Source organism: Microchirus variegatus (assembly GCF_963457635.1).
Source record: "Microchirus variegatus genome assembly, chromosome: 20".
NCBI classification, from domain to species: domain Eukaryota; kingdom Metazoa; phylum Chordata; class Actinopteri; order Pleuronectiformes; family Soleidae; genus Microchirus; species Microchirus variegatus.
The window spans coordinates 10,391,904-10,413,536 of NC_139821.1; the positions used below are offsets into that span (position 1 = coordinate 10,391,904).

Consider the following 21,633-nt stretch of genomic DNA (forward strand, 5'->3'; position numbering starts at 1 on the left):
AATATTGCTTTTTCATTGCCACACTATTGCTATTGTTATTACCATGCTTGAAACTACTTTAGAAATAATACGATGGTATTGCAATAATATGACTTCCCTCGCACAGTTTTTATGTCACTGTTCTATTATGTAAAATATAAGGTTGTAGTGTAGAATATTGACATGTACATGAAGGGGACTTCTACACTGGCACTTGTGTGTGTGTGTGTGTGTGTGTGTGTGTGAGAGTTTGTCTGTTTGTCTAACACAACTCTCTCCCATGTTACTGTTAGATCCACATAGACATTCCTAGGATGAGTCCCGAGTCTTTGGTGCTGCAGCCAAAGGTGACAGAGGTAAGGTGGGCAGAGCAGACAGGTCTGTGGACGTAGCTCAGTCCCTGCTCCTGTCAGTAAAAAAGCCACACACCCTCACAAAACCGTCCAACTGTCCAGTTTGGAACATTTCAGCTGGCTTGGCTCCAGGCGCTGTCCCCCCTCATCCGTCTGGCTCTCCCTCCTCTGACGATTCTGTCCTCCTGTCGTCCTGTTCATCTGCAGGGTGGATACTCTGAAATGGTGCAAACGTGGTCTCGCATGCACATGCAAAGCCACACAGAAATACACATACCTTTGACAGAGACGGCTTGTCATGCATAGACACACCTATGCACACTCAAGACCACAGCTGCATTCCATTTCAGATCACCAAAACCCCTGTTTGCCTTCAATCAAGGACATCAATCCACTAACTGTTGCTGTCTCTCACTGTCTCTGTCACTGTCTGTAATGGCCAGATCTCTGCTAACCTGCCTGATGCTTCAGTGTTTGTCTCTTTTTTTTTTCTGTCTTCCTCTCTGCAGATTCACATTGACATACCGAGAACTAATCCCCTTATTCCTCTTTTTCAACAAGCTTCTGTCCAAGAGGTGAGATTCAGTTCCAGTCTCTCAAATTTCCCCCCTCCCCTCTGCTGCACACACACACACACACACACATACATACACACATTCACACACACACACACCACCTCACTCAGCAGGGTTTTCCCCTCTGCTGTCAGGCAGATAGGGGTCGTAGCATCAGCCAGTGACTTGAATCACATTAAATGACAAAACTAAGAAAAAAAGAAAACTCCATCAAGGCACAAACAAAAATGGCAGCATGGGGTGTGTTAATGGCATCAGTGGGTGGTCATAATGGTATAATCATAAAACTCAGTGAAGGAAAATTGAAGATGTCAATTTATTTTGCTGCTTCAGTCTGCCCAGTGTTAAAAATGGGAAAACCCTCGCTTCAGCACATTGCATGTATCTGGCATGGACACACACACAAGGATATTTATTAAAAAACACATACAGAAACATTTAATCATACCTGCTGTCCTGCATGTGATCAGATCCACACAAATGTTCACTCTGTATGCATTGTTGGTCCACTTTGTTTCACTTTGTTGGTGCTGCCGAACATTCGCAACAGTACTCTACCCTAACCCAGAAAATGCACATAAATTCTGCTCCGACGACACCTGTTGTCCACATATCGCCGGTGTTTAAGAGCCTTTTAAAACTATATAGACAAACAAAACCCTTGGAAACGAGGAAGCAGTTACCTGTATTTAGTTCCTGATTTTGTCGTACCAATCAAAGAAACCTTACTGTGTGCCACAGTTGTCCTCGTTACTAATATTCTCCTAGAGCACGTGTCAAACTCAAGGGCAGGGGGCCAGATGTGGCCCGCCAAGTCGTTTTATGTGGCCCACGAGTGATTAATTGGCCTTAAAAATCAGTGTTAAAATAGGTCTATGCTGCTTTAAGGAGTGTGTTGACCATAAACTACATTTCCCACAATGCATGGCAATTGCGTTAACCACAAAGTGACGGCACCGCCACTAGATCGCAGTCTATCATTGTATATGCATCATGCAACGAGTGATATTGAATAAGTAATAAATACAGAACGTTATTTAGCAATTAGTTACCTTTATTTTACATTATATTTGGTTACATTAAGTCACATTTATTCTGTATGACAGTTACATTTGGCCCTTTGAGGGAACCATTATGTTGATGTGGCCCTCAGTGAAAATGAGTTTGACACCCCTGTCCTAGAGTAGCTGTTTACACTGGCATGCGCGTGCATAGTGTACTTGAATGGTCACATGATTTATATTTTTACAGAAACTGAGCTAAAATGCTCGCCTGGACACCAATAACTTTTTATCTGAAATGAAAACATAGTAGCAAAAAGGATGTACTGTTACTGCTGTGTACTGTGTTGCTTGGAATATAAGAACTCATTATCTTAAACACCCTGTAAGCATTAGTGTTTGATGAAACAATATTTATCGGCGGTGGTGGTTAGGGCGCGCGACCAACCATTTTCTCTGCCAGTTCCTTTTAGAGAAGAGAGTTGTTTAAATCCTTAAAATGTAATGTAAATGTGTTCACTTTTGTTTTTTGGGGCTATAATAAAATGCTTAGCATTGTGTGTAGGAAGCGTGGCTCATCAGGCCACAGGGACTATCCTGATGCAGCTTAACACGGAAATTAACTCGATGCCATTCATATCTACGAGGTTAAGCTGATCTTATTATTGCAGTGCTTCTGGGAGGTCCTGTCATACGCAGAGCCACTGGCTTAAGAAGTGGAGAAGTGGAAACACTGATAGCGAAATCCCATAATGAGGTGCAGGCTAATGAGGAGGCCAATGCTCTGGCCTGCTCTGTGTATACACCTACACATAGGTGTGGGCAAGAACACACACGCACACTCACGCGCACAACCACCCACACTCCTGAAAGCACCACCACGACTACTACTACTATGCATGTTTACACACATTATTGAAGGGAAATGGAAATGAGCAGTGCTGCTTTAATCTATGCACAGATCTGCACACATGTACAAGAATATTAATTCATACACAGACGGTGCCCCAGGCAACACCACCTTCTGTTGCCCCTGTCTTGTACAGAATGCAACCAGGGAGGTTAGGAAAGTAGAACTAAGATCAGACAATGTCTACTATCTTTATGTACAGCCACTGTATGCATTCTTTGTATTTTTGCTTTTACCTTATTTTGCCTTCTGCTAGAACCCATGTGTGGCTCCCTCCCATCCCCGCACACCTCTTTGTTTTCCAAATGAAAGCCACCGGTGTGCTTTTATATATTCAAACCGAGTGCTCCTTATATATTTTGGTATGCAGTAGACTCCAAAGGCCTCCTTCTTTATGTGAGTTTTTTCCGTGACGGCACCTGAAAATCACCTCTGCTTCATTTCATTAACTTGTTTGTCTCAGCCCAACCCTCCCTCTCTCCCTTCACCTTCCCTCCCGTGGGGCTCGCTGAGATTTTGTCGAGATGGAAAGCAGTCAACAGCCTGTTCCATTTCAGGGAGAGATGGATAATAAAGCAGTTGCGCAGAGATTTTCTAAGTGCTTGAGTTTTTCTCATTCCAAAGAACAATACAGTCTTCACAAGATTTTGATAATCAGCAATTACAAGTCCCCGACATGAAAAGAAAGCACTTACTCATGGCTCTAGATTCTGATTACAGGCTGAAAGAGCAGGATTCATCACTAAACCACAATGTCTGCTATATTAAATCTCCAGTGCGGAACTTCTGTAGCCCCCCCTGAGGAATTCTGAGTAATCACCAAAACACTACCGTCGCCCAAGCGATCGCACACCACCCTCACCCTTCCATTACTCCGTTGCTAGAAGTGTTTATCCTGTCAAACTGCTGAAAGTTCATTTCTTAGCGGTAGAATCTACTTCTATGTCTTCTCGTGGGTTCTTTCAGCCACACTTGCTTCATGATCACTATTTTGCCTTTTGGCTCAATCAGCATTCAGCACTGATAATTGTTTGACTGTGATGAACATTAATTCATATTTTTACGTGCAATTGCACAGACAGATTTTTCTTTTACATTAAAATTATTTAACTGTGCATTACTGAGTACTAGTGCAGTGCCCGTAGGAAGTATTTAATCCTATTGTGGGAGCTGAAGAAGTTTTTCATTTATGGTAATGCATGATAAGGAACGTAAAGGCTGTGCAACCTCATTAGGCCACTGGCGTAACTGACAGTCACAACAGCTTGCTACGCTAATGCTAATCGAAAATGAAAACATTTGCGTTGTGCCTAATGAGGTTGTACAGTGTTTGTATTATGATCGTAGACTCGCTAGCTCAACTTTGGAAACAGGTTCGCCAAGTTAGCCGCAAAATAGTAGCATGCTAATGCAAAATAAATATGTGCTCGCGTATTGGTGAATGGACACCGACTTCATCGTTTCAGTTTAACACCATGTTCTGCGGTGAACCGTGTGAAAATGTCTCACCCACTGTGAGGACAGCCTCTTCAATCCCACCTTGCCACCTCCACCACTCTAGACAGCGCAGCTGCTGCTGATGAGCCACTGCCTACCTGGTGTAGCGTGATACATCAGCGCAGGTGCAGCATGATAAATCGGTGAAAATCAAAATTCCTTGAATTTGAAAATCAAGGATGCACACCATGGGGCAATGTTCAACCTATATCCAAAGTCTTTGGGTCTTAGGGCGACCATTCGGACCTGGTCTGGATAAGCATACTGTGACCCTTTAAATCAGACAACATGGGGGAAATAGATCTTCTGTTCTAAAGATTATGAGAAAATATTTGAATTAATAAGACATTAAAGCTGAAATATAGCATCTCTTTACACTTAGAAGAACACCACCATCCATCTTTATATTGTCCCCACCTCCCTCTCCCTTGCCTTCAATGATCTGTAGACTGACATACCAATTGGAGTTGGATCCATTTTTTTAATGTAATTTGCACTCCGTCGGTGGCAGTAAGTTGTAGTTAGTTGTTCTGGTTTGAATAGGAATGGTGTCTGCCAAGTTCTGCAAAGCAATTATGTTCAAGTTAGGTTTTGTTGCACAATTGTTGATGATTTTCTGAAATGCAGAAGATCTGCTTATGATGGCACAACACACCGCCAACACGTGGAGAAGCTCTTGCCTTCCTAGCGTCACAGGTAACCAAAAAAAGTACTGTTAAGGACATGAAAGTTGTTGCCATTTAAACATCGTTTTCAACACTCTTCTCGCGTCTTTTTAGGGTTGAGTGAACTTTGGTTAAACTTGAAGACAAAGTTTTTCAGACAGACACATACAAATGTCCCTATACAGGATATGAAAAAACAAAAAAATAACAACAACCCTAAAGCAGTGGGTGGTTTCTTTACTTAGATGTGGGCAGGGCAGTGAGTATGCGAGTTCACTCGTTGTTGTTGTCTGTGCAGGTGCCAAATGTGAAATATGTATGTCAGCTTTTGAGGTTGCATGAAAAGAAAGTACCATTACTCCCTCGCTAGCACCAGCATCTCTCTTTTGTTTGATGGATGGGGCTTTGATAAGGGGAGAGGAGGTGTGAAGTGTGAAGGCAGGTGAAGGTGGTTCAAGGAAAAAGTCTAGTGGAAACCCAGAGAGAGTTGCATCTTACCAGTGGAGCTGTCTTAACAAATAAAAATGAGAGAATTTGCGTGCACGGCTTTCCAAAACGGCGACATTGTCATGCTTGTGTTTTTGTTCACCCCCCATAAAGCAATGAGGTATGAGGTTATTTAGAAAGTAAGTGCCAGGAACATGACAAACACCGCAGAAATAAGAAAGCGCTTCATGGGTGTCGCGCGGCAAGGTGAGAGAGAGAATGTGTGTGTGTATGTATATTTTGGGGAAAAGTGTACGTTTACTAGAGAATGAAGCTGAACATCAAGCGTCCTCTAATTCACTGGGGCTGTCAGCATTAAACAGCCACCTATAACCAAGATCGAAGTGTTTGCCTTGCAAAAAATATGAGGAAGTAGTGATAGAGAGGAAGGGAGAAGGTACGAGCAAACAGACTCATGGGGGAAGAGAAGGATACTGACTTAGTGGAACTGGAATTGCTGTCTTGTGCCTCCACCAAACAGTCAGGTTCCAGGAAATATGATCGCAATCTCTCCATCTGTTACTGAGTTATGATGTAATGGCCTGGAAAATAACTCTGGAGAACGTTATGATGTCACAGTAAAGTTGAACCTTAAACTTTTTTAGTGTTGAAGGTTCACCGCGCCGTCATTTTATACAACTGGGCATTTGTCATACTGACGGCATGTGGCCTCAGTGAAATGTAAATAAGCACACATAAAGCTTTGAATGCAGCATTGTAAATTATTTTAAACTAGTTACTATTGACGTTGACTGTGGGGAACCACACACTTAAGCAAACACTAACTAATTCTTGAAGATTATTGAATATGAATGCATCTTTGTCCTTAAAAAACATTTTTAAACTAGTGCTAGGCACTAGGTTAACGCATGACGCGTTTCCATGACGACTGACTAAAAAAGACGCGCGTGACATCATGTTTACGTGCCGCGGCACCATTTACCAGCTACATCAGCTCCTTTAGCGCCGTTATTGCGCCTACAGACGAACTGGAGCGGTCTGTTTATTAAACGAAAAAGAGCAGCACTACAAATAGCCAGCGTACCTGTGTACTGCATATGTGTGTCTCTGTTTTTTTAAGTTTAGCGTTACTTGAGAGACTCATTCTAACAATCCGGAGTCACATAAAACATGACGTCACACGCGTCTTTTTCCGCTCAGTCGTCATGGAAACGCGCCCAGCACTATTTTTAAACCTAGCATTCATGTTTATTATTACATCCCCATCGTTCTCATCTTTGTTGCTGCATTGCTATTCCGTGCACAATGCAATTGTGTCATGAACACTGCTCTACAGCACTACTAGTGGTCAAAAGGGCGCTTCTCAGGGCGCCTTTAATATAGTTCTTTAAATGCACCAAGAGAGAAAGGAGAGTGTTGTGTCTCTTTTAAAACTGTGTGGAATAAATATTACAAGAAATATTTTTATTTAACCAGGAAAAACCTCATTGAGTAGAAAAATCCTTGTCTTGGTTGTGCAACAGCACATTTATTAGAGTTTAAGACGGACAACAAAACAAATAACAGTTATATATGATAAAATTCATATATATTCAACCAAAAGAAGAAGAAAAAAGCCTCGAATGATAAAATGTAATTTTAATATCCACGTCTGTAGTGTTAAATCCAGGCTCTCGTAGCGAGATTGTACCCATTTAACTGCTTTCCTCTTCACCAGCTTGGCATGCCTCAATTGTTCTAATTCCTCTTTTCCACACATCACTCTCTTCTCTCTCTAATCTTTACACTCGCATGATTTAAAGCTGTCATTTTAACAGCCCAATATTTGAAAGTTTGATCATGTTTGGAATAATGATTTAGTCTCTTTTAAAAAAAAGAGACTAAATCAGTTAAATATTTCAGTGAATGTGACTGCCATTTTGTACAAAGAAAGATTAGCCAGGAACTGATTTTTTCTCTGTAATGTAATGAACATATTATGTCTGTCATGTAAATGTGTTTTGACTTTTTGCTTCTGTGTGTGTGTATGAAAGATTTTTGAGCGGATCCTGTTCATATGGGCCATTCGCCACCCTGCCAGCGGCTACGTGCAAGGCATCAACGACCTGGTCACGCCGTTCTTCGTCGTCTATGTCTTTGAGTACATTGGTAAGTGTCAACACTCTCCCCTCCCCCCCCTTTTTTTTCCCTCCACTTTAAAACTCTGATCTTGTGTGTGTGTGCTGTGTTGAAGTGAGGATCAGTCTTTGCCTTTGTGCCGCTCATCTGCTCAAAGTGCCGCCGTCCACTGTGTAGAGTGAGACTGTGTGACAGGCAGAAGTGGCCTTTCACATGCAGCCTCCAAAAACACTTGGAGGCTTCAGGTGTTTGCTTGTGACATTGTGCTTCTGTGGCGTCGGTTTTGAGTGCCTGTCTCTTTAAATGCAAATGAGACACAGGAAACTACGTCGGCGTCACTGAGGCTCCGGCAGCTAACAGCGGTTAGCATTTGGAAGAGCGATCATTTGCCGACTCCAGCCGGCACATTGCCGTCATATTTAAAAAGTATCCACTGGACACGTAAATCCTCTGAGGCTGGAAGTTTGTGTAGAACTCTGTGCTGCACTGTGCAGCCAAGAATAGAACACTTCGCGGACTTCCGCTCTTCTGGATACTATTGCCCTCGCCTGCACTCTCGTGTATTTTAGGGTCAAATCCGAGCTCCGCAAGACAATTCCAGGAATTTATCAGTCTGACGTCAGATTGCGTGCTGAAGTCAACATTGCATGTTTTATCTCCTGTACTTGGACTGAAGCGGACCACAAAAACATGAGTGAGTCATCTTTTTCACACTTTGCCTACTCATAGGGCCTCCAGAGTCAGTAAGTTGATTTTTCATAATATGTCCCCTTTAAGAAGTAAAAACCTGGGTGCTGTTGAAATTACGTTTAAATGGACGTTTTATATCCCTATGACACAGAAAAAACAGACATGTCACGCGTCTCCGTCATTCCTTCACCACCACAGGCTGCAGAGAACCAACATTTGGCTCTTAATTCTCTCTCTACATGTAAACTAATTTCTTCTACAGCTCTGTGGCTTCCTTTTCATTTTGATGCACACTTCAGTCTCTCGTTCTCAGTCAGGCTTGTCCCCCCCCCCCCCCCCCCCACTGCGTGCGCTCATGTTGTGCTACATTTATGCAGATGAATTTAACGTCGCGCTGTCACAATCCATGCATGTGACAGTATAAACACGAGTCAGAGCAGCTGGAGGAGATTGTTTTGTCCCTCAGTGATGATTTTGATTGTCACAACTATTAAGACGAGCCACTCGGTGACGCTTTCTTGCACCTCCCTCCGTCCAGGAGGGATAAAAGACAGTAGTGATATGCAGTCGTAATTTGATGCATCATAAAAGTCTGTCAGTCAGTTAAATAAAAGTAAACGGTTTCTTAATTACGTTTTTTTTTGGTCTATTTCAGTACACCAGGTGCACATAACGCAGTCAGAAGAAATCAAATAAGCAGGATACAATAAAATCTCAATCAACCTTTCATAAATATGTCTATGATTTTGGCCTTTATTGCAACTGCTACAGTCAACAGCCGAGATTTTATTCTTTTTTACAACCCGGCACTGAGAGAACAGTTTTTAATGAGCATTTTGCAGCATCCAACTTTTCATTATGTTAATGATCAGCAGTAAACAGTGTATAAAAGCACATGTAAGTAAGTTACACTTGCTGTCACAGAATGTTTATTTCTATTTACATCTCGCATGCACTATAATGTGCTTATTTAGCCTTTTGTTCCAATGCCGTGGCCCAAAAAATAACACCACAGTACTCGAGAGGAACACCTTGCACACGTCGTACCATCTGGGTGTCAGAGACACAATTAGGATCCACAAATTAAGTGCTAGGAAGCCCGCACGATTTTCAATCCTCTTTTTTTGGTACACAACGCTTAACCCAGAGCAAATGAGTGTTTGTTTTTAATGCGTTTTTTTCCCCAGCTTCTTTGTTTTACAAAGTTTACTCCAGCGCAAGCACGATACCCCAAAAATGATCCTGTTTGTTGCAGAGCTGTATATTGTTGTTCCTGTTATTATGTGGAGTGATTCGGAGCAGTAACAAAGCAATAATACATGGTGTATGAATTATTATTAATTTAACCTTTGAACAATATCATACTATTGACTGCTTTATATTTAACTCTACAAGCGTTTCTTGAGATTTAGTGATATTTAATGTGTTTAATCCAAAATGCAGTCAGCAGATTAATTGTTAATAGACATAAATGTTTGGTATAATCTTAAAATAAACTGCTAGATGAGCATTTGTTAGAAAATTATTTCATGTTTCACTTTTTTCCACCTGTGTTATTATGGTTATTATTATTATTATTAATAATCTTTCCTTTCTTTACCCTACCCCAAATATGGATTTGTTTCTCTCTTCTGCTAATAATTTCTCACAGGCTTTAGACTGTGAGGTGCAATACTGCCCTCCACAGCTCGAAGTCCTCAATCACTGGTGATTTATCGTAGTTTTTTTTTTTTTTTTTTGCCTCCTCACAGAGACACTTGCAGCTTGATTTGATTTCATATCCTCATGAACTTGCTAGGTGGTGTAGTTCTTCAGGATTCCCTCCTTCCTTGGCCTTGAACCATCTCAATCTCACATCCTGCACATTACCACCCTTAATACAATCTTCCATTTCTCTTTCTCACAACTCGGCACGTACACCGTAGATCACACCTTTAATTGCAATCTTTTCTGGAATAATGGCGCCCTGCTTATTTGTCCCATTTTCCCAATTTTCTTTGCTTGCTACTTACTCTTGCAAATCACCAAAAGACGCCCGCCGTTTGGTAGATTTCACACATTCATCCCCTCGCCAACACTTTTTAATGATTCAACCACTTACAAGGGATTTGCTACCCCCCAAACTTGGTCTTCAGCTTAAAGCTCCTTCACGTCCTTCGCCATTTTCCTTATTTTGCTCCCCTTCCGAAGAAGAGTCTTTTTGCTTTTTCTCTCTGTCTCATTGGAATCTCAAGGGACATTTGATTGCTAAAATATTACTACTGGACCTATGCAGACTGTCAACCAACACCCAATCTCCCCAACCACATGTCTCCCCAACCACACTTCACAATCCAAACTCCCCCTTCGTAGCCCAGCAAATGAGCTGATTCCAAGTTTATTCAACACTGATCACACTTGAATCAACGCAAGGCTCCTGCAAGGCAAACGGGGCAAGGGGAACTCACTCAACTCTCCCCAAACGCTGGTCACTCTGATAACAGGCCTGCAATCTAAACTCTTTCATCTAAACTCGGCAAATGAGCCGATTCAGATGAGTTTCCACTTTCTCTGTGGGTGAATTTAGGCTAATGTCAGCTCATCAAAGTGTTGCCTTGTCTCTCCATGAGCTGATGAGTCTTGAACATACACAGTGAACAAACCTTCAAACATGCCCGGCTGGCATCTTTGAGAAAAAATACTGAAGAGCTGTGTAAGTTGCATCCATGTGTGTCATTGTATGTGCATCATCTTATGTCCTGCAGTAGGCCTGCACACAGTCTGTGAGAGAACGTGTGAGAGTGGTCTTTTAATAACAACTTAATTCCATGTGGAGATTATCTCATGCTTTGCCTCAAACTCACCATCCTTCCCTCTCTCTCTCTCAGCTCTGAACACGTTGTCTACACACTTAGACATGCGTGTTGAGTTCTATTTCTTACTTATCGTTGGTTTCCGTCTGACAGCTAACCGGGTTGCACAGTTCACTGCGAGTGGCTTCTGCTCTGTTGGTGCATCACGGCGTGCTTTTCCCTTTTCTCTCGCACAAATGTTCAGATTTAGTTTCGTCCAAAAATATGCTTCTTGTGTCTGAGTTTGAGCGACAATCTGTATCTGAGGAGACGTGATTCAGTCTCTGACCTGTTTCGCAGTTGTTTGTTCTCTCCTCCTAATGAGTCTTGTCCGTTTCTCATCGGCTCCTCTATTCTTATCAGCCGCTTTCCTTTCAGCTCTCTCACTCTCTTCTCTCATGCTTTTTCTGAGTCATATTGCAGCCTCAGTGTGGCACTGCGGCTCTTGTTTGGGTATCAAACACTATATTTGCTTTTTGATGATGCAATGTGGAGCGGTGGCTCAACCTCTTCACCACTCCATCTTTTCAGCGGCGCTTATTTTCTGCCTCTGACTAAATTCCATCAATACCTGCCTGTTAATCCAAATTGAAAAGCTCCAATTGGTAGATTATCGATAAAACCTCTGAAGTTGTTGTGTATCCACTTGGACTGTTAAGCAGTCTAGCAGGCCTCCGTCTTGTCAAAGGAAAAATTGATTCAGCAAGTCTGTGGTGTGAGGTAACTGTGGGCCATTACTTTGTCTTTTTTCCTATCTTCCTTTGCGGAGTGCCTTTCCGATTAGCTGACAAAAAACATGAATCCAATTAAGGCTGGGATGAGCCATGGCAGGCCAGAGATCATTGCTGTTCTTCATTTAATATTGGGAATGGGCTTTGATTGGTCAGTGGATCCATATAGTAATCTGCATGCCAATGTTTTACTATGCATCAGCTCTGAAGAACGATTAAATACAAGGAGGCAAATAGTTGCAGAAAGAAACGAGAGCAAAAGAGATGAGCATTTGACAGACGTGAATGAAAAAGGAGCAGAATCTGAATGGAGGCGAGGGAGAGTTTCTCTTGGCAGCCGTAAGAGTAGGAAGAAGCGAGGGCACAGTGAATGACAGAGGATGACAAACAACAGAGCAAACAAACACGATTTTCAACAAAGAGGGAAATGACTGTCTTAGAAAGTGCCTCCATGCTGTCGGGGAAACAGCCGAGCCAGGCAGCCCTTCCTCCCATCAGGAAGGAATGAATGACCAGATGTAGCCGATCTCCCTCCTTCACTTTGAAGCCCAAGTTGTCATAACGGGAACAAAGTGGCTAGCAACGGTGTTTCTGTTGCTAAGACTGACTTCTATTTTGAGTGTGTTGTCACCACCGTGGAAAAGGAGGGCTTCTAATATTTGTGTGACTAAAAACCCCCACCATGAGGTTCACATGTTGGATACCAGTTCAGAGAGTAATTATTTTCGGAAATGCCTCCCTGACAGCTTTCTTCTTCTTTTATTTGAAAAAATAAATATAATTATGCGACCGGGGTTTTAGTTAAGTTTATTTAATTTGCACAACAACACACTAAAGTGGTGAAAAAACAACAAGACTCATATTGTGCAGGAGAGATTCAGAAACCCACTTTTCATCAATGAAACGGCACGTTTTAAGAACAATGAACCACCAAAATCAAAATTTAAAATTATTGCATTTTATATGTTTGAAAATACACTTTTTGTTTGCAATGATCGCAATTTCGCTTGTTCCAACCACGCGCTGTCTGGGAAATTCTGACCATGGGCTGGCCTTAAGAAGCTGCCTGCTGATTGGCTACTGAGTTTTGGAGCGACGGGCTTGGAGACGCTGTGACTTGTTCGTAATATCCATCCATTATCTATCGCTTTACCCTCCACTAGAGGGTCGCAGTGGGTGCTGTGCCTATCTCAGCTGACATACACTCTTAGAAATAAAAGTGCTAAGTATAACCATATAAGGTTCTTTGGCTTGTCCTCATAGGAGAACCATTTTTGGCTCCAGGTAGAACCTTTTTATAAAGGTTCCATCTGGAACCCTTTGGAGGGTTCCACCGACAATCCTTTTAAAACCCTTTATTCAGGAAAGGGGTTTTAAAGGGTTCTCTGGATCAAAATGGTTCTTACTGGAACCATTAGTGTTACCAAGAACCCTTGAAAAACCCTGTCTTCGGGAAAGGGTTTTTCAGAAGCAAATTGTTCCAGGTAGAACCTCAGCCCTTGTAGAAGGAGCCTTTTGGAACCCTTATTTCTAAGAGTGTAGGGCGATAAGCGGGGTACACCCAGTCCACAAATATCAGATTCTGACAATTATTATTTATTAATTATTAATTAATTAATAAATTAACCTTGTCGTAAGTTCCAAACATGGAGTGGCCACTCCATGTTTGAAGAGTTGACTTTAAGCAGACACTAAAGTGATCTTTATTTCTAAAGGCTGTGATGCACTTTCTTCTATTTTGTAGACCAAAGTGACTTCCATTGTAGAAATGGGGTAATGTCCTTGGTGGACAGGGGCCCCTAGAGAAAGTGAGGTGGAGGACAAATCACAATATTCGAGGTTAAGTATATTTTCAAATATAAATGTGTTTCATTGCAGCAGAAGTAGGTGCTCATCTTTAAGTGGCACGGAGTTTTGCTAAGGGAAAGAGTTTTAAAAGGGAAGTTTTAGACATTTGCACAACCCAACTCACACACTAAGTGATGGGCAGAGAGGTAAAACGTAAGGTGCTCAACCAACCGCAGCCATTAGCAAAGCCACAAAGTTTTTTGGTGATGTGTCCTTGTGGCTGTTAGGGGAGACTGGGAGAATGACGAGCAAGGAGAGACTGCTTGTTTGCCGTACTGTGGATGAGTTGTGTTTGTTTTGCATGCGTGTGTCTTGGTCGGCCCCTTTAAAAACATGAAGATTTTTCCGGTCCCCAGATGCACACTTCTTTTCTCTGAAAGCTACTTTAAGCTTTCATAAATGCAGAAGATGTGTACTTTCCTTTTCACAGCATGCTCTTTATCAAGTGCTTATGCAGAGCAACTGGTGTCTGCCAAGGGCATATTTGTAAATTATACACACAATTTTTATGTGCTTTCAGTATGGTCACCTGTTTTTTTTTTTCCCATTTACTTTTTCCATATTTTTTTTTACCATATTTGAGCTGCACGGCTGCAAAATGTGGAAAATAAGAAAGCACTTAAAGCAACAGGAGGGAAGAGTAGAGAGAGAAGAGCTTAACTCGTTTATGGTCTCTTTAAGGACTTTTTTTAATATATGTACTGTATTTTTGACTGCAGCTTGAGCAGTCTTCAGTTTTTTTGTAAATCTTATAATGCTGCAATTATATCGTGACTATTTCTTATTTTAGTTGCTGCAGTTGTGTCATTTTAATTGACAATTGACACATTTATTTTGTGTTTTAAAGGGACACTGCGTAGTATTTATGGGTTTATATGACCCAAAATCCACTTTTTTATACATATTATGTATAGGACATAGCTGTCCCTTGTCCCCGTCCTCGTCCTCGTCCTCTCCCCCTCCCCCTCGTTGTCTGTTCGCCCTCAGCGGCACCGGACGTATCTTGGCTCTGCAAATGTAAATACGTTCCCTGCTAACCCCATCTTGAAACGGCTATGTGAAATGACTATCATTACCAGTTATTGCGGTGTCAGTTTGTGTGAGCATGCACCTAGCTCGCTAGCTCGCTATTAGCCATTAGAACGCTAACACGGTATGACAAAAAAAAATATATCAATTAATTTCGCTATCTTACATGTCTAAGACCAGTGCTAATACGATATACAAAAGACACACTTATACATCTGAATAAATACTAGAACCTCATCTGCTGACACAGAGAAAGACGATGAGGATGACATTTGACCGGCTGAGGATACCGTAGCGCTCAGAGAAGGGAGGGGGTGAGCAGAGGAGCAGTTTGTTGTTTTAAATTTCAGCCTCTCCTCTAGATGTCACTATAACCTACTTACTTCACGTTTAAGGCACACATTCATGGAAGCATATGTTGTATCCTCTTTGGTTAATTTTAAACAAAATCAACATTTTTACCACACTTTCTGATGGCCGTAGCAAAACATTATCTATAACCTTAACCATAACCAGTTAATTTCTAACCCAAATTAGGATTACAGTGCTTGTGCCTTTTCTACTAGTTTAGTTTTTCTTCTTGCCCTCAGCTCATTTGTACATCTATAGATTGAGCAGTCCAGTGGAGTGGATGTTGGTCAGTTGGTGGTTAACTAATATCGGCTTCTTTCTCCCCATGGTTGGGCCACTGTTGGTTGAGCCTTCTATTCTGAGTCTTCCTCTGATTAACGGCTGTTATTAACTCTAATGAGCTGCTTAGTGGTTGCCCAAGCACAGCTGCTGATACCCAGCAGGAACACCATCTTTTCTCTTTTGTTCTCTAACTGCTTTTGCTTTCTCAAATTTCTCCTCCTTTTAATCAATCGGTGAGGTATCAGCGGTATTGACTTGATGTAGGCATCATTTAGGCAGATGCTTTGAGATTTGTTCTCTTTTCCTTTGACGTCGACTCTCCTTCTCGTTCTCCCCTGCCTTGACCTTCTGTCTCGGTCTCCATCCCTTTTATTTTGTTTAGAACTCAATCACCATGTTTCTTGTGTTAAGCAAAAGCATTTGCACTTGTAGACATTGAATTCAGCCTTGCAATGTTGACCCTTAGTCTTTGTCCATCTCCAACTTTGTGATAGAAGGTCTTTTCTTTCAGGACTCTGAAGGCTGCCATTTTTTATTTTTTTTTACTTCTCCTGAAATTAGTTACACTCTGTGTCTTCATATCTTTCTCAAAATTCTGTACTTTTGTGCTATCAACTGTGCATCAAGCTTCCCTTGTATCACCTAATATCAAAAATAACTAGAAAAGCACTCGGAGAGCTCAGACCTCCGCCAAGGCAGCTCAGTGCCTAAAAATAGGGATACAAATAGTGATAGCGTCTACTGATCACTGATCATTTCCTGAAAATCTGTCTGTGACTTTTCGAGTTATGTTGCTAACAGACAGACAGACAGACATATACCTCCTTGGCGGAGGTCAATAATGTCAAAACTATGTTGAGCCAATAAGCATGCAGCATGCTGTTTAGCTGAGATCTAAAGTCGTTCATGATTGGCTGTCTAGAGGCGTGCAGAAAGTTGCTATCAGAGATGGAGCTGATTTCCCAAAGGAGAGGAGGAAGATGGGGCTAGTGTGAGATTGTGTTTGTGTTGTGTTTTCAGAAACTGGTTCTTGTTGAATGAATGAATGAATGAATGAATGAATGAATGAATGAAGGTATATTGGGAATATCAAATGTAACATGGACTAAATATGACAGCCGAAACTGAAGAAAGATGACTTTTTTTGGTATAAGTACTGGCCAGGAATCTGAATCAAAGTCAGTACATCTGCATCGAAAAACCTTGATACCTAATCCTACTCGAACCAAACGTGATCACCAATGTTTTATGAAACATTGAATATCCCATTATTTGCTACCAGCACCTTAGATGAGGCTAGAGTACTGTAAGAAAGTGTTTTAGCTGTTTAATACATGTCACTGTGACAGAGAGTAGGATTAAATACATTTCCAGCTGATGCAGACAGAAGTTTGAACATATAATTGGTCTTAAATAGAAAATGACAGACATTTGTTCTTTTAAACTTTCCATGTTTTGGCTCCTAGTGTAGAAATATCCAGTAAAATCAATCAGACCATTGTCAGTGCATGACGGCAGGGCATACAAACCTGAAAATCAATAGCTGTGCTGTGCTTTCATCTGCATCTGACTTGATCTCATTCCCTCACCCATTTTCAGCAGAGATTCTCTCATTGCTACTGATAAAAAGCAACAGTGCCCTGAAATGATCCGGAGAAATAGTTCTGTCAAAAAATGATTCATCTTCTTTGAATAATCGCAGGGGGTTATTGAATATTTTTAGATTAAGTTAATTACTTGACTATAAAAAGCCATAAATTGAAACTCTCCTTACCAAGAAGCCACACATCTCCCTCTCTCTCCAAGTCCTTATTCCTCGTTCTCTGTCAGCCGTGTGATTGGGGAAAAAAGAGAAGAAAAAGAAAACCTGTTTTATCATTCTGTCACCGGCAAAACGCGTTCCGCTTGACCTGATGCAATTGGAGGCAATTGAAACAGTCATCTTACTGTGCTGCTGCGCTGGTGGATTTTGGTGTTTTGGGTTGCGTCATGATCACGTGCACGCACGTGCATGCTCGTACACAAACATATCCTGGTTTCAGATATGTTTGAAACAATAGCACTCGTGCACAGACAGGCGATCCCCTTTTGTGCGAGCATGTACGTGTGTGCTCGCAGGCATTTTCCCCCCAAATAGTCATGGACGCAGCACATATCTATCGCTTCTCTCAGCATGTCGACTTCCTGTGTGTTTTACTGTGTCTGCTGCTGTGAATAACGCCTGACTGACATTGACATCAGCTCACAAATTGAAAAGATCATGTAGACAGGCACCCTATATGAAGTAAAAGTGAAGGGTCATTGAGTTAAATAATCTCTATGTGTATACATGACAGTGTTTTGACAAGATAGACATAGATTAGTTAATAATAGTCACTACACTGGAACCGTTTTGGAGGGTTCCACCAAGAACACTTTTATAACCCTTTATTCAGGAAAGGGGTTTTAAAGGGTTCTCTGGATCAAAATGGTTCTTACTGGAACCATTAGTGTTACCAAGAACCCTTGAAAAACTTTTGAGAAGAAAATGGTTCCAGGTAGTATCTCAGCCCTTGTAGTAGGACCCTTTTGGAACCCTTATTTCTAAGAATGTATGAAGAAAATTGCTCACATTTATGCTCTTCAGTACCTGGGTTTAGATGCCCTTGTTTCTTTAAAAAAAAAAAAAGAACAACATAGACAACACAAGAGCATATTAAGAAATTAATTGAATGGAATTGGTTCTAATACATAATAATACATGCTTCGTTTAACTTGTCAAGGGTCTACATTTGTATGGCAATTTTCCAGCCTGTTGACTGCTCTAAATGCTTTATACAGTAATTTCACTCAGCACATTCACAGAGGAAACGCATGGGTGAATGGTCTGTTTTCATAGAGCACATTTTGAATACATTTTTGGTGGACATGCAGGTTATTTAGAAATACATTCAATCTAGGGTCGGTCATGTTAACGTGCTAATGGCCGTTAACGGCGTCAACGTTTGACACACGTTAACGCATGACGCGTTTCCATAACGACTGATCCGAAAAAAGACGCGTATGTGTGCCTCTGTTTGTATAGTTTAGTGTTACTTTAGAGACTCATTTTAACAATCGGGAGTCAAGTTAACATGACATCATGCGTGTCTTTTCCCGGCCAGTCGTCATGGAAGCAGGTCATGCATTAATGTGCGTTAACACTGACGCCGTTAACCGCCGTTATTGCGTTAGCGTGCCCAGCACTAATTCAATCTAAAATTTAATTACTAATGTTCTATGATATAAAAGTACAGAACAAGTTTGTCTGACTGTTTGTCACGACTTCCCACGGACCCCAATTAGGTGGGGTGCTCCTCATGCTTAGGGCAACCATCATTCCTGTGAATTCCAGGAAATGAGGGTTAAGTTAAAATTTACATAAAGAGCTTTGGATAAATGCTCTAGTTTATCTGTCTTTTACCAACGAAGGAAAGTGATCAAATCGAATATTCATTGCGGTTTCATGAAGGAGTCTAAACTAAACAGATGCCTCACTTCAGCATGTTATCGCTATGTAATTAGAGCTCACACACAGGCCTCATCCTAGGCACTGTTGCTGCTCTCTGGCATTACCATGGTTACACAATCACGCTGTATGCCGCCAGTTATTCACACACATCTGAGGTAAGAAATCTACCACAGGACAGTATCACTGCTGCAGTGACGAGGACGACAGTACAGACAGTGGTAGCAGCAGCTACAGTTAATGTGATGCAGTGGCCGTACTCAACGTTAAACACTTAAAGCTCTCTTATACAAGACACCATTTTACCTCAGGGCAAGCAGATCATTAAGTGTCTGCACATAGCCAGATATGGTATTAATAGCTGTATTCTATTTGATGTCAAGCACTTGCATTATCTTGCCAACAGCTGCAGGGGCCTGCCGCTTGATGTATGGACACACGACTCAAAGTGCAGATAGGAGGCAATGAGAAAATTGTTGGAGTGATTGTGCAGATTTTAGGGGCCTTAAGCTTTCTTTATCACTGGTAAAGCTGACGTTAAGTGCTTTCAATGAGTAGACTTAGCGCCGCAATTTCAAGAAAAACACTGGAACTTCTAAGAACTATAACAAAAAGGCACCGGGTGAAATACCTGAATGATCAGTTGTTTTCAATAAAGGTTGCACTTTAATAGTTGTATTTTTGTTCATCAGAATAAGATGAATCTTAAGTTTTTCACCACTTTCCGTAGAGTATTGTCAATGTTTTAACATTCTTCACACAGGAAATCACAAATCATATCGCAGTCAGAAAGAAACGCATATTTTACCCAAATAGCTCAGCTCCATTGGGTGAGAAAGTCAGGAACCAAGAACGCATAGACCTGAAGTTTCAACGAAGAATTGGCTAATTAGAATTTCTTCTGACTACAACAGAGAACAATATTTAATCGACCCTAATAATGTAAACGAAGATTGATATCTTGTTCATAAACCATAACTTCTGTTTGCGTAATCCCAATCCTAAATGTAATGTCACCACAATTTTGAAACAAGTCTTTACTTCAGATTTAATCACTGAAGTTATGGAGATTTGTTTTTCTTTTCCCTTCATAGCAGAGGTAGGGAGGCGATGTGTCATGACAACATGAGTAGTATCTAGACTACACCACACACGCAAACACACAACTACTTCTAACTTTACCTCTAGCTGAACTGTCTGTTTTCATGTCTCCATATTCTGTTTTGCATGCTGAAATAATTCCATTGTTGTTATGCTCAAATCACCTGTGACTCGTGTGTGTTTGTGTAGCTGTGGCATAAAAACAGATCTCGTCAGGACCAGTAGTCCACATATAGAATAAAACATGGTCCTAATGAGGTTTAACCTACTTTCTTAGGAGCTGGATCAGTTTAGGGTTAGGGTTTGGAATTAACTTGTGGTTATAGTTAAGGTTTGGGATAAGGCTTTAAGCTGTCACAATGAATGAATATCAATGCAGTGTCCTAAGAAGAGTAGCTTTGCAAACATCTCTGTGTGTGTGTGCTACCTCTCCATGTGTATGTGAGGTTGCCAGGTTGAGTCTCCTCTTAATTATCCAGCAGTATGAATGCCACATCTCTGGAAAATGTTCAGCGCTTATTAACATGGGTGTTATCACACTAATTGTGTCACAGTGGGGAAATCTTGCTGCAGCCTGGGTGAGAGGTTGAGCGAGGCTTTGTTACAGATGCAGCGTAGGTTAGGAAGCACCGCTGTACGAGTCTTACCATCGGCTAACGCACTTATAAGCCTTCAGCCTGGCTGTTTTAGTGTCATTCCAAAGGTAAAGTGCAATGTGAAACGTTTGGATTCACCACCAAAATTGTAAGTCATTAGATTCATTAGATTTAACTGTGACTGCCGCCGTAAATGATAAGTAATGACTGCACCTCTTCATGTGATCTTATAAACTTCGGATGGAGAAATCTTGTTAAAGCCCAATTGTGTGCTGTCTCTCTGTGGCAGTCAGCAACTCAGGATTGCTTGTGATTAATCTGAACCAACAGAAGGTTGTCAAATGGGACTGTTTTTTATTGCCAAGTGCCGTCCCCCCCCCCCACACACACACACAAGCACACACACACACAAGCACGCACACACACTTTATGATTTCATCAGGCCGTACTAGCTCGTTTATCATCTTACATCACATTACCTTGTGGCCCATCGTTGTAAAGAGCAGATGGTAGCACTGGCGCAAGTGTGTGTGTTCTGTGTGAGTGTGTTAGTGCCCGCACTTGGTCTCCAGAGGTGTAACTCAGCTCCACTTGCCAAGCTGTGCGAAGTGCTCACAGCTGGCAGTGGCCAAGCAGTTGGTCTCTCTGGACAAGTTGCCCCCTGCGCCAGGACAAACCAGGAAATAAGCCCTTGGGCTGGCAGGAAACTGGCGCCTTAGCCATTATGATGAAAGGTGAGGAAGAGTGGAGTGGGGCAAGAGTAGCAGCATGGAGAAAGAAGAAGGGTAGCGACATAGACTGTGCGTGAAGGGAAGAGGAAGTTTTCTGGTTGGCTGGCTCAGGATGTCTCTGAAGTGAGAATAAATTGAACAGCCACCAGGTGGCATCTCCACCTTGTCGCAAGAATAATTCAGTTTGAATGGAAGTCTATGGGTGTTTGTCTCTATATATGGCCCTGCGTTGGATTGGCGAACTGTCCAGGGTGTACCCCGCCTATCGCCCTATGTCAGCTGGCTGAGATAGGCACAGCACCCTCCGGTGGAGGATAAAGCGGTAGATAATGGATAGATGGATGGAAGTCTATGGGGAAATAACCACCCGATTCAAAATTCAATGTTATCAGATAGATGTCCAGTTCTTCC

General features: G+C 41.7%; 1 protein-coding gene across 1 annotated transcript in view; it reads left to right on the plus strand.

The window, feature by feature from the left end:
• tbc1d22a (TBC1 domain family, member 22a) overlaps positions 1-21,633 on the plus strand; it is a gene marked incomplete at both ends in the record, with an annotated part of 131,828 nt that overhangs the window by 38,597 nt on the left and 71,598 nt on the right. The window contains 3 exons of the mRNA XM_083907262.1: positions 273-335; positions 842-907; positions 7,461-7,575. Of these exons, the coding sequence (XP_083763388.1) occupies positions 273-335; positions 842-907; positions 7,461-7,575 (244 nt within the window). The remainder of the gene's footprint in view (positions 1-272; positions 336-841; positions 908-7,460; positions 7,576-21,633) is intronic.